This window comes from Buceros rhinoceros, unplaced genomic scaffold (assembly GCF_000710305.1).
Source record: "Buceros rhinoceros silvestris isolate BGI_N320 unplaced genomic scaffold, ASM71030v1 scaffold17953, whole genome shotgun sequence".
NCBI lineage: Eukaryota > Metazoa > Chordata > Aves > Bucerotiformes > Bucerotidae > Buceros > Buceros rhinoceros.
The window spans coordinates 7,809-19,677 of record NW_010403231.1 but is presented as its reverse complement, the minus strand read 5'-3'; the positions used below and the strand labels follow the sequence as shown (position 1 = coordinate 19,677).

At 51.1% G+C, this 11,869-nt stretch overlaps 1 protein-coding gene across 1 annotated transcript in view; it reads left to right on the top strand.

The window, feature by feature from the left end:
* MYO1H (myosin IH) overlaps positions 1-11,869 on the top strand; it is a gene marked incomplete at its 3' end in the record, with an annotated part of 26,394 nt that overhangs the window by 6,947 nt on the left and 7,578 nt on the right. Inside the window, exons 2-19 of the mRNA XM_010132939.1 lie at positions 1,446-1,604; positions 1,844-1,959; positions 2,897-3,095; positions 3,683-3,763; positions 4,122-4,301; positions 5,166-5,264; positions 5,589-5,702; positions 5,963-6,034; positions 6,677-6,796; positions 7,137-7,204; positions 7,530-7,635; positions 8,147-8,227; positions 9,011-9,102; positions 10,432-10,526; positions 10,746-10,792; positions 11,003-11,083; positions 11,538-11,643; positions 11,758-11,835. Of these exons, the coding sequence (XP_010131241.1) occupies positions 1,446-1,604; positions 1,844-1,959; positions 2,897-3,095; positions 3,683-3,763; positions 4,122-4,301; positions 5,166-5,264; positions 5,589-5,702; positions 5,963-6,034; positions 6,677-6,796; positions 7,137-7,204; positions 7,530-7,635; positions 8,147-8,227; positions 9,011-9,102; positions 10,432-10,526; positions 10,746-10,792; positions 11,003-11,083; positions 11,538-11,643; positions 11,758-11,835 (1,894 nt within the window). The remainder of the gene's footprint in view (positions 1-1,445; positions 1,605-1,843; positions 1,960-2,896; positions 3,096-3,682; positions 3,764-4,121; positions 4,302-5,165; positions 5,265-5,588; positions 5,703-5,962; positions 6,035-6,676; positions 6,797-7,136; positions 7,205-7,529; positions 7,636-8,146; positions 8,228-9,010; positions 9,103-10,431; positions 10,527-10,745; positions 10,793-11,002; positions 11,084-11,537; positions 11,644-11,757; positions 11,836-11,869) is intronic.

The following is an 11,869-nucleotide window of genomic DNA, read 5'->3' as shown; positions in this document are numbered from 1 at the left end:
TCTTCCACCAGTGCTGCGCAGGCTCATCCCACAGCCTGCCTCCAGAGTCAGGGCTTGCCAGAGCTTAGCAGGAACCCTTTATCTTGTGCCTATTGACACTCTGAACAATTTCAGCTTTTTAAAATTAAAAAGGGGGGCGGGGGGCAGGAGAGATGGGGTGCCACATGTGCAGAGCATCACTGTCCTTCTGATGCTTGTTCAGAGTCCTGCACACAACTGCACAGCCTTCCTGAGCAGTGGAGCAGCAGAATGTAAAAACCTGCTGTCATGGAGGGCACGTTGAGAATAGCCAAGGTGCTGGGTCTGCGTGCGCGTCCCTGAGGAGCTGCTGCCTGCGCCCGGCCGAGGGCTGCTCGGCCAGCCGCTCTCCCCTGCTTTGCAAAGCCCTAATGGGTGAGTGGCTCAAAGCGCGGGAGCTCCGTTTCTGCCAGGAGGGAAGGGTTTCCAGTGTCAGGGTAAGAATTTTTCTCTGAACTGGGCAATCCTGGTGGCTTCAAAAATAAAAAAGCGAATAAGAAAACCTGCAAACACCGCTGTGGTGGAGTTATTACTGTGGACAACCAGGATATTCGTCATGCTATTTGCCAGCATGACATTATCAGATTGATTTAATTAAGGACAAGAAATATGATTTATCCTCCTAGTCTGGGAAGCAAGAGCTCGACCTCAGCAGCGAGTGTCCCCAGCACCGGGTGGGCACGGTACCGACGGGGAAGTGGTGTGTGTGACAGAGTTGTTTGGCCAGTGACACCTCCTCTTCTCCTCCAGCCCCTGGAGGTGGTGTGGGGGGAGTGAGGGTCTAACTGGTTCTCCCATCAGTCTTACCAGCTCGTTGCCGGGTCTCTCGCTGGTGTGGGGAGACATCTGCTGCCAGCCCTGGGAGCTGACCTCCGTCTGCTGGCGGAGGCGCTGGGAAGAATGAAGCAGCTTGTCCAGAGCAGTGCTGTGGGACTGATCTTTCTTTCCCCCAAAAGTCAAGTCGAACGCAGCCTTTTCTGGAGATCCTCTGTGTCCGTAGCTGTAGCAGTGAACGTGCTCCTGGGCAGTGTTAGAAATCAACCCACCACTCACTTCCAGCTTTGTGCTTGCAACTGCCTTCTCCGGGCTGAGTTACTGGGGTGTCCCGTGTTGTCACAGCATCCTCAGGGCGGGTTTGCCTCAGACAGCTGCTGTGTTGGAGAGGGCTGCCTGAAGCCTCCGTCTCCCTCTCTGCTCACAGGAATGAGTCTCGGGTGTCTTGGCTGTAGAAAATTTGGAGTGAAATGTGCGTGGTATGAACCTGTCACCTTCGGGGAAGCTGTTAGAACAGCTTGGGTGACAGTTGTCCCTTGGCACAACCTGTACAAGGTTGCTTTGGCCCTGGGGTATGGGGAAGGGCTTAGCTGACCCTGAGGGTCCCCGCCTGCTCGCTCCAAACGCTGTATCGCACCACCTTTGTCTTGTAGAAGGAAGAGGTGGAAGAGAACGCTGATGCAATCATGGAAGGGGCTCTGATAGCCCGGGACAGGGTCGGGGTGCAGGACTTTGTGCTGCTGGACTCCCACACCAGTGAGACGGCTTTCCTGAGCAACCTTCGCAAGCGGTACCAGGAGAACCTCATCTATGTGAGTGCTGCCATCGGTCCACTCCGCTTAACTGGGGAGGTTTTGGAAGGCATCGGAATTGGCTTGGAAATAGCAATGTCTGTGGAGGGGTTTTTAGCGGGTTTTTATCTCTTCTCCTAACAATTTCTGTACCCCCTTTCCCAGTTGTTTTGCATAGTGTCCTGATGTACCTGACTCCCCTTTTGGGAGCTGTCACTGTGCTGAGGTAACAGTTTTCCCACGGTCTCTTCTCCCCGCAGACATACATTGGTACTCTGCTTGTGTCTGTCAACCCTTACAAAGAGCTGGATATCTACACCGTGACCCAGATGCGGCTTTACCGGGGGGTGAACTTTTTTGAACTGCCACCACATCTGTAAGTAGAACCTTTAGGATTTCAGTTTGTTTCAGTAAACTGGGGTTTCTGTAAGGCAGGGTACTAGCAACAGGGATGTGTAGCCACAGTCACTGAGTCTGGAGGGTGCTCATGGTCTTCTTCTATCCCTTAGGTGAGGGAGGGGTGTCTCTCTTCTTGCTGACTGTGAGAATAAAAGGGGGACAAAAGGGTGCAGAGGTGATGTAGGGGAAGAGTTATCTTGGAGACCTCTGCAGACTAGTGCTCAGTGTGTCCTCCTCATTACACACGATCTAGTCAGGCCACTGCCAGACTGTGTCCCTGTGCAAGTCAATGGTTGTTCCTTCAGCTACCCAAACTGGTCATCTTCCCCCGTCCTCCAAGGCCCTGCGTCAGTGCAGGCACCTGCAGGGCTGGCCCAGGGCTCAGGCACAGCCTTCACTTGGACTTGCAGGAGGGGAAAAACCTGAACTTCTGAACTCTGAGCTGGAATTTTTTTGATGGTTGGAAGTTGTTGGGTAGTTTGAGTGGGTTCGGTTTTTTGTTTTTTTTTTTTTTTTTCTCCTTAAGTGGCACTTTGTTGAAAGCTCCATGGCTAGTCATCTTTGCCTCTGTCTCTATCAGCAGAAGCCGGGTTCCTCTCTTTTCTGGAATCAAACCTGGCTCCTCCGCTCTGGAAGCGGGAGTCCCTGCTGTGTGTGAACTGTATCCTCCAGGAATACACATAGCCCCAGTCCTACAGCAACAGTGGGAAAAGAACAAGCCCCCTCTACCCCTTGCATGCAGGCTGGGTTTCACTAGGAGATCTTGAGTCAGACCACCTTTGAGCTCTGATTTCATGTCCAGTACTTGTACTGTTAGACCAGGAGTAACTCCTGAAAAACCTCTGCCTCGTGTTAGACGTGGCCACATCTAACAGCTGCTTCTCCTCTGAATGCTCCTGGCGGCCCTTGCGCAGATACGCCATAGCGGACAACGCCTACCGGGTGATGTGCAGCGAGTACAACAACCACTTCATCCTCATCTCTGGGGAGAGCGGAGCTGGGAAGACTGAAGCGTCCAAGAAGATCTTGCAGTATTACGCAGTAACCTGTCCCACCACAGAGCAGCTGCAGGTCGTCCGTGACCGTCTGCTGCTTTCCAATCCCGTTCTCGAGGTAAAAACTCAATAAGGGTACAACACACAGAAGAGCTGGTGTTGCTGGGTCTGCTCCACAAGACCTTGATGCAAGTCCACATGCCTGCACTCTAGCACGGCTGCCTGTTTCACGTGGTTTTTTGCCTGCGTGTATAAAAAAATCATAACGTACATTCTGCCTCTTGGCAGCACAGACAGAGTTCTTGGGGTTTAATATCGCTTAATGTTCAGAAATTTCACTGTGAGTTTTATAGTGGAGGACAGCTGAAACCTGGGGTGCAAGGAAGCTGTGCAGTGCACAACAGCTCCTTGTGGCTCCGGTTAGAGGTCAGACAAGGAAGAGAGATACCTTCTTAGTTGAATTCCCTGTTAAAGCTAGGGAAATATTAGTGTAGAATCATTTAGATGGGAAAAGACCTTTAAGATCATCAAGTCCAAGTGTAAACCGAACACTGCCAAGCCTTCTGAGCTTGTATTTCCTTAATCCCACAAAATTCGTTAGCTGGGCTCAGCTGATGCAGCAAATCTTTGCTACTGAGACTTTGTCGTCTCAGTTGTCGGTTTCTCAGGAAGGGGAAGTGACTTGATTTATCTGTTCATCCATAGGCTTTTGGAAACGCAAAAACTCTGCGCAACGACAACTCGAGCAGGTTTGGGAAATACATGGACATCCAATTTGATTTTAAGGTGAGAACAGAGTTAATGGAGCGCTATTAAACTGGCTGGATCCACGGGCCTCTTGGACGCTTACCAGGCAGAGCAGCATTTATTAAGGCTGACACTGCAGATTTCTGCCCCTCTTTTTACCAGCGTTGCATTTTGCAAGTTAAATGGCTAGTTGCCCACCCCAAAACCCTCCTCTGATGTTGGTAGAAAGCTAATATAAACTGTCACAGAGCGTGAGTTACACTAGAGACAGCACTCTTCAGGTACAGCTTGTACTCTGCTGGATTTCAACCCTTAACTGCATGCTGGTGGAAAAGTAACAGCAGAAATGAGCTTCTTTATAGCTGGTGGTGTTGATGTGGCTGCTTTGTTCTGCCAGGGAGCGCCGGTGGGAGGGCACATCCTCAGTTACCTCATCGAGAAATCCCGAGTTGTCCATCAAAACCACGGAGAAAGGAACTTCCATATTTTCTACCAGTTATTAGAGGGTGGAGACAAGGATCTTCTCTGCTGGCTTGGACTGGAGCGCAACCCCCAGAAGTACGCGTATCTCGTCCAGGTCAGCCAGAGCTTGTCCCTCTCTCTGTATCTTACACCTTGAACTGCAGGGGACTGCAAACGCAGCTTTCCTCACCATCTAAGCATGCTGCTGAGCAGCTGAGAGAACACGCTGTGTGCCACCTTATAGCAAAACTCACAAGCAGGTTGGCTGCCAGTGTATTTCCCCTGGGGTTGTTGGACACCCTTCCATCCCGGGTGCTCTTGTAGCAGGAACTGCTCCAGCTGTGGTGGCCTAAGAGGCTTGTAAGGGGTGATATCTCTTATGGGGTCAGCTGACATAGGCGTGGGGGGCATAAACAAGCTTTTGTGCAACATGACCCAGTGACAGCAAAGCTGTCAGTTTTTACAAGTCACTTACACCATTAGCAAGAATCCTGATGAACTGGCTAAAGGCATCTCTTGTAACGGCCCTTTGTCAGGACCTGGTATGAAATGACTTTCTCAGGCTTTATGGGCTCGTGGTATAGAGGTCTGTGGGTAAGGTCACGCAGTACACAGCTCACATTGTGGTACTGCTCTCGGTTTCCTTCCTTGGTAGTGAAGAATACCTGGACAGAGGGTACTATTACTGTGAAAACGGAAGATGGCTGTGAGCTCAAGCTCGTCACAATCACTATCCAAGCTCAATGCTTTACATTATCTGAAGCTTTAAGTATAAGCTGATCAAATGACCTGCTTCCAGGATTAGCAGGAGTGAAATCAAGTTGCTAGTGAGTTGCAGGCTGCATCTCTGCAGGCTGCATCTCTACAGGCTGAGGAAGCTGGCAGCGATAGCAGTGTGCCCAGGAGCGCGCTACGTTGGCTGGTACTAACCCAGCTTTGCCGATGAGCTGTGCTCATTCACCTTCCTTTTACCGTACAGGGTCGATGTGCCAAAGTGTTTTCTATTAACGACAAGAATGACTGGAAAATAGTCCGCAAAGCTTTTTCGATCATTGACTTCACCGAAAGAGATATCGAGGTACGTTCGGAAAAGAGATGTTTGCCAAGAAGACTGCAGGAGACAGCAGGCGCTCCTGAGCGAAGAGAGATGGGAGAGGTGCTGAGGAGGGCCAGGACACCGTCCGGGGGGGCTGAGGGATGGGTGGGCAAAGAGCTCTGCCCCTTGGTAGAGCATGATGGCGACTGGTGGTAGTGTTGTGGTTCGGGTATCTCTGAAGCAAGTTGTCCCACTCACCTCCTTCAGCCCAGCCGATATTCCCTTTGTTCACACGTGGAGCAAAGATTAGCACCATCCTAGGAGCCGTGGGAACCTGCTTTCTAACGGCGTACCTCTCGTTACCAGCATCTCTTTGGAATTGTCGCTAGTGTGCTGCACCTCGGGAACATCCAGTTTGAAGAAGACAGCAATGGGCATGCCATCATTCGTGACGGCACGCAGATCAAATGGATTTCAAAGGTATCTCCTCCGAGATGCTGTCAGTGTTACCAGAGCTATGAAGACAGCCTTAACCTCACTGTGCTTTCCTCTAAAGGACAAAACCTTCTGTTCCCAAAAGCAGAAGGGTCACTTTGTAAATACCCAGCTCTTACTATAAGCTGTCCTCTGCAGCACAACTCTGAAACTTCCTTCCTTCCTGCTGCTCAAAGCTCTGGGACCAGATGGGGGATCATGCCCTGCTGGCCATGCTCTGAGTGCAAGTATTTCTATTTCCGCAGCTACTGGGTGTGCACTTGTCCATCCTGCAGGAAGCTCTCACCCATCGGAAGATCGAAGCCAGATCTGAGGAGGTATCAGATAGTCCCCTGGAACCGCAGGCAGCTGGGAGCCCCCCCAGCTCGTGGTGGTGGCAGATGAGTTGCTCTGTGCTTAGCAGCATTCAGCAAAAATTGATGGCTGTGGCCATCTCCCTCCTCCTGTGTATCACCGTCCTCTTCCAGCCTGAGACATTAAACTAAAGCACAATCCTGGTGTTAGTTTTACTGCTGAACTAGGCACTAACTGGTAAAGCTGGGAACAGGGACTTGCAGACAGCCCCCTGCTTGAGCTGCTTTCCTTTTGTTGAGTCCCTGCAGTGCTTCCTGCATATCCTCCTGGATAGAGAAAAGCACCGGTAAAAACTCTTCTTTGAGCACTTTGTACCAAGTTTAGTGAAATAAAGCTGAAAGGATGTCAGAGCACTTGGCCCACTTGTCTATGCTGGTACTCTCCAAAACGCAGTGTCACAATCCTGCTGGCTGGTGGCCTTACACTGGACTGAGGTGACACTGATGGTGAATAAAGCTGCAGGCAGCTGAGTCGGGATGGGCTGAGCACCGCGCCGTGGTGTTCAACACCACGGCTGGCTCTCCCAGCCACGGGTGGGAACTGACTTTGCAGGTGTATGCTCTGATCTGCTGGGTTGCTTATCTCCTCTGTGCTTGTTTTTTTAGGTCCTAAGCCCACTGAACGTGGACCTGGCATTCTATGCTCGGGACGCAGTAGCGAAGGCGATCTACGGACGAACTTTCACTTGGCTAGTCAACAAAATTAACGGCTCTCTAGCCAACAAGGTTGGTTGCTTGTCTAATGTCCTCCTCACACTGAGCACTCCTATCACGCTGAGCCTCCAGTGAGCCCATATGGCACTTACCACCACGTGTTGGACGCTTGGTAACTGGTGTAGGGACATCCCATGGCACTGAGCTGGGAAACTGCTCTGTTAGGTGTGGAAGGGGGAGTATAAATAGTTCTAGGAGTTCATGACCTGCTTTAAAGTGATCACTCCCTTGGCACGTGGTACAAAGCTCTCAAAGAGAAAGGTCAAAATTTAGGAGAAGGAAACAACATGAAGCATGCAGGGGAGAAGCATCAGCTGAAGCAGCAATACCAGAGCAGTGGTGTCTTTAACAGGATTCGTCTCGGAAAACGGTTATCGGCCTGCTGGATATTTACGGCTTTGAAGTGCTGGACACAAACAGGTACCAGCAGTTGCTGAGGCTCGGGGTAGTCTGTCCTCATGCTGGTGGGGGCATGTGCTGAGGTCCTACGTGGCTGCGGGGGTGTACTCCTATCCCAGCAGGGCAAGCTAGTGGTGACCACAAAACCTGAGTGCACTGGCTTAGCTGAACCCCTGGTGAAAGCCTGAGCTTAGATTTAGCCATTGGTACCAGAGTGTGGGAGGAATGTCTGGGTTTGGTCCGTTTACAAGCAGGTTGCTTGGCTTGAAAGTAGTAGTTAGTGGTAGGAGAAGTCAAACTGTTTGTTTATTTCGTGGAAACTAATGCTCGTTTAACCATCCCGAAGCTTTGAGCAGTTCTGCATTAATTACTGCAACGAGAAGCTCCAGCAGCTGCTGATTGAGATGACCCTGAAAGCAGAGCAGGAGGACTATGAACTGGAAGGAATAGAGGTAATGCATTATCTTCCCACCCCTTTCCCTCTGAACTGCTGTGACACTGACCCCTTTTTGTGACAGGGAATGCTTTTTCATTTCTTCGTTCGCATTGCTCCCGTGGGAGGTACAGGATAGCCACGGGTCTCATTCCATGACCCTTCTTGCAGTATAATTTAGCCTAGGCTTGTTTTAGGTCATCTAAGGAAGGAGCAGGACATGCCCAAAAACTCAAAGGGTCGGCAGCAACAATGTCTGTGTAGAAACGAGGAGCTGCAGCAGTGTGAGACCCTGGGTGATGGAGCACTTTAATGTAGAGATTAAGAAGGAGGATGGTCTGGGCTGCGAGAAGCAGGAGGGTGGAGCGTGTGGCGATGGGTCACTGTGCTGTCACTTCACCCAGCAGCTCAGTCAGTCATAACTCACTGCACTGGTCTTCACTGGGATTGGAGCCTGGCTCCAAAGAGCCTAGAAGTTGTAAGGAAAAGCTCTTCCTCTAAAACTTCTCCTTCCCCCCCTTTATTTCCAGTGGGAACCAATTCCGTATTTTAACAACAAGATCATCTGCGACCTGGTTGAGCAGAAGCATAAAGGAATAATCTCCATTCTGGTAAGAACACTATTTGGAATGTAAACCAACAGTCCTTGTAAGCAAAGTCCTAGAAGACGAAGGAAGAGGATGTGCTTCCCAGAGATGAAGGAAGCGAGCTGTGGGGTGTAAAGGGGGTTTCACAGCGGCTCTTGGCCACTCTCTCCTCTTTTTGCCTGCGGACTCCGAGCCGCAGGAGGAAGGTACCTGCAGCACCCTGGCTGTAGGCAGCAGCAGGGATGGGACTCAGGAGCCTTCCAAGGACCGTTAGGGAGACAGCAGAACCCCAGGAGTGCTTCTCGAAGCCAGACATCCAGGCTCTTCTAGAGGTGGAAGAGGACAATTCGCCTCATCTACCTGCTTACTTGACTTGTTGGCCTTGCTGTCTGGTGCTTCAGAAGGGCTTGCCTGGTAGAGAACCGGAGAGCTGCCCACCTCCTCCTGAGCTGCAGGACTTCCTCCTGTTTCCTCACCCTCTAATTGGTACTGCTCCTAAAATACCCATCTGAAGAAGATCCTCCTTGTGCCTTCCTGGGGGTGGCAGGAGCGATGGGACGTCCTTCTGGGTTTTGGTATCTAATGGTGTCATCTTTCTCCCTGTTTTTAAATAAACTACAAACAATAAAGGATGAGGCAGTACATGGCCAAAGTTTGAAGAAAAACGTAGATTTGATTCAACTTGATCTATCTTCACAGTTCTCCTGAAAACAGCAGCTCTAAGTTTAACCAGGAAACTGCTCGTAGAAAATAGAACTTGTCTCCAGTCATAACCAAGCTCTTTGGTTTGGGTGTCTGCTGCCTCAGGATGAAGAATGTTTGCGACCTGGTGAAGCGACAGACCTGAGCTTCTTGGAAAAGCTGGAAGAGAAAGTAGGAGATCACGCCCACTTCGTGACGTATGCATTTACACTCTCCTATCAGAGAAAGCCCTTCATCTCTCACCCATAAGAGTGCTGGGGAGGGAACAGTTCTTGCTTTGGACCGAAGGAAGTCGAGCAGCCCGTCCACTCTCTCATGTTGTGATGAGCTGTGGTGGTAGAGTATGACTGGGGGTGTTGGAGGGGCTGATGGGGGGTGGTGCCTGTCTCTTTATTAGCGTGATGCTCATCAGTGAGGCTGGTTTCATCCCACACTAAAGTTAGGAACCGGTCCTATACAGATTAGGTGGCTTTGGCCCATGAAGGTCAGATGACTTTGGCCATGGGTGGCTTTGTCCCCCACTGTCTCCGGGGGAAGCTGAGGCTATCACAGAGGAGCCCAATGCCCCAGGCCGTAAGGGGCACGTAAATAGTTTTCCAGGGTCCAGCTGGATGTGTGTGAGCTTTAGGAACAAGGGGGGATGAAACACGCTCCTGCTCTGAGCTCCCAGCTGGGCGGCCCTTGGGTTAACGCTCATTTGCAGGGTGTTTGGGTGCAGTTTCGGTGGCAGATGAACACGTTAGTGCTGTGCTGGCAGTTCCCACCCCGAACGGCTTTGACGGCATCAATTCAGAGTCACACTGCTCAATTGTCGCCGTTTCTACATCTCTGACGTTCATCGCAGCCAAGTGGAAAATCTGGAGCCAACTGCCTTGTCACTACAACGTGCCTTAGTGCTGTTCTGCCTGATTAAAAGCTTTAAATAGCAGTGCTAGAACTTCTTAAACGGGATTGGTGCTTGGCGGTGCTCTTGGAAGGAAATTTTGAAGCACTAATGTGCTGTTGTGAGACACAACTCTGCTGCTAGCAACTGCTGACAGATCTGAAACCTAAACTGTTAGGTTGCTCTTTTTTTCTCCTCTTTTCTCCTTGCTGAAATTTCCCAGCTACTCTCAAATTTTGATTCCTCCTTTGTGTTTGGGTTCTTGTTCTAGGGCAGAATACCTCCCTTTTCCCTTTGAAACGGAGGAAGCTGGCGACATTTTTCTCTTGAGAATGTTTGTGAATGAAGGTTGTAGGAAGAACTCTGAATGCTTGTGGAGAGGGTGATGGCTGCCAAAGAGCAGCAGCAGGTCACCGATGTTTGGAGGGGGTTAGGGTAGCCGGCTCCATCCTCCTGAACGGCCACATCCAGTGCCGAATGGACAGACAGATGATAGTTTGGTTGTGGGCTGGACATGAGGAGTCGGAGCTGCGGGGGCAGAGCAAACATGAGGCTCCCAGCTCTCCTCCAGCTGCTCTTTCCAACGCTGAGGAAACCTCTCTGTGCTTTTTCTCTCCATGCGGCGTTGGCTTTTTCCCTGCAGTCGCAAACTCGCGGACCAGAAAACCCGGAAATCGATCGACTGGGTGGATTTCCGCCTCCTCCACTACGCAGGAGAAGTCACTTACTGCGCTGTAGGTGAGTGGGGACAAAGCTCCAGCCTGGAAGGTCCCTGAGCCTTTGAGCCAGGGCAGTAGCTGTGAAAACGAATCACAAAGTACCTGCCCTCTGAAGGTCCCGTGACTTGAGAGTCTTAAACAAAAACACAGTGTGAATTTGAGATACAAATTGCCAGGTTTTGTGTTTCAGTGTGTGGCCTTCAAAAAGAATTAAGCCTTCTCCCGTGTTTCTCTCCAGGATTTCTGGAGAAGAACAATGACCTCCTGTACAGAAACCTGAAGGAGGTGAGAATGGGGGTGTCTCTTCTGGAGTTACGCTGCTCGAAGCAGAGGTTTGGCAGCAGATGTTTGCTCTCTGTAACAAACAAGACCAGGCGTTTCTCCTGCTCTTCAGGCTCTTGCACCCGCATCCTCACTGCTGCGTGCTCGAGCTTGGGAGCACTGCCGTAGGAATAGCCCCCTGCTAGATCAGGAGCTTTTCTCACCCTCTTCCAGGTGCTCTGCAACTCCAAAAACGGCATCATCAGGGACTGCTTTTTGCTCTCAGAGCTGGACAACAGGAGGAGACCAGAGACGGTGAGTGTCATCTCCAGCCTCCACCAAACCTCCCAGCTCGTGGTGTAACTTCTGATCCCGTCCTTAGCTCTGAATCCAGTTTTCCTCTGTGGGACGCCCCCACTAGCTTCCTGGGAGGTGAGCAGTGAGGATGCTGAGGCAGCAGCCACCAGTGTGACACCCCTTCATGTGGTTATTAACAGCTCCCTCTACAACGAGCCCTGGGCCCTGCAGCCAGCAGCAGTCTGTGCCTGAGGGGCTGCCTGCTTGTCCAGATGCATGGTGGGGGCTCAGCGTTCCTGCTAAGCACTCTGTAAGGCAACTTTGGATTCCACCACGCTTAAAAGCCTCGTGGTACTAACGCACACATCAGCCTCTTACATACAGTTTTAAGATGGATGTGGGGAAAAGTTGAGATCAACTAGTGCAGCACTTAAGTTCCAAAGCCAAGAAACTTCTTCCAATGTCGCCTTAGGTTGCAACCCAGTTCAAAAACAGTCTGACGAGCCTTATAGAAATCCTGATGTCCAAGGAGCCTTCTTATGTCCGATGCATTAAACCAAACGAGAGCAAGGAGCCGGGTAAGGCACTGGGCTGAAGGTGCAGCTGAGACGACGGGGTGGATTGAGGGGGGCTTTGGTGCATGAGCTTCCACAGGTAGCGTCCACCAGTGAACGCGTGTGTTCTCGCTGCAGGCAAGTTTGACGACTACCTGATCCGACATCAGGTGAAATACCTGGGCCTGATGGAGCACTTACGGGTGAGACGAGCCGGCTTCGCCTCCACGCGCGGAGGAGGCATTGTCGT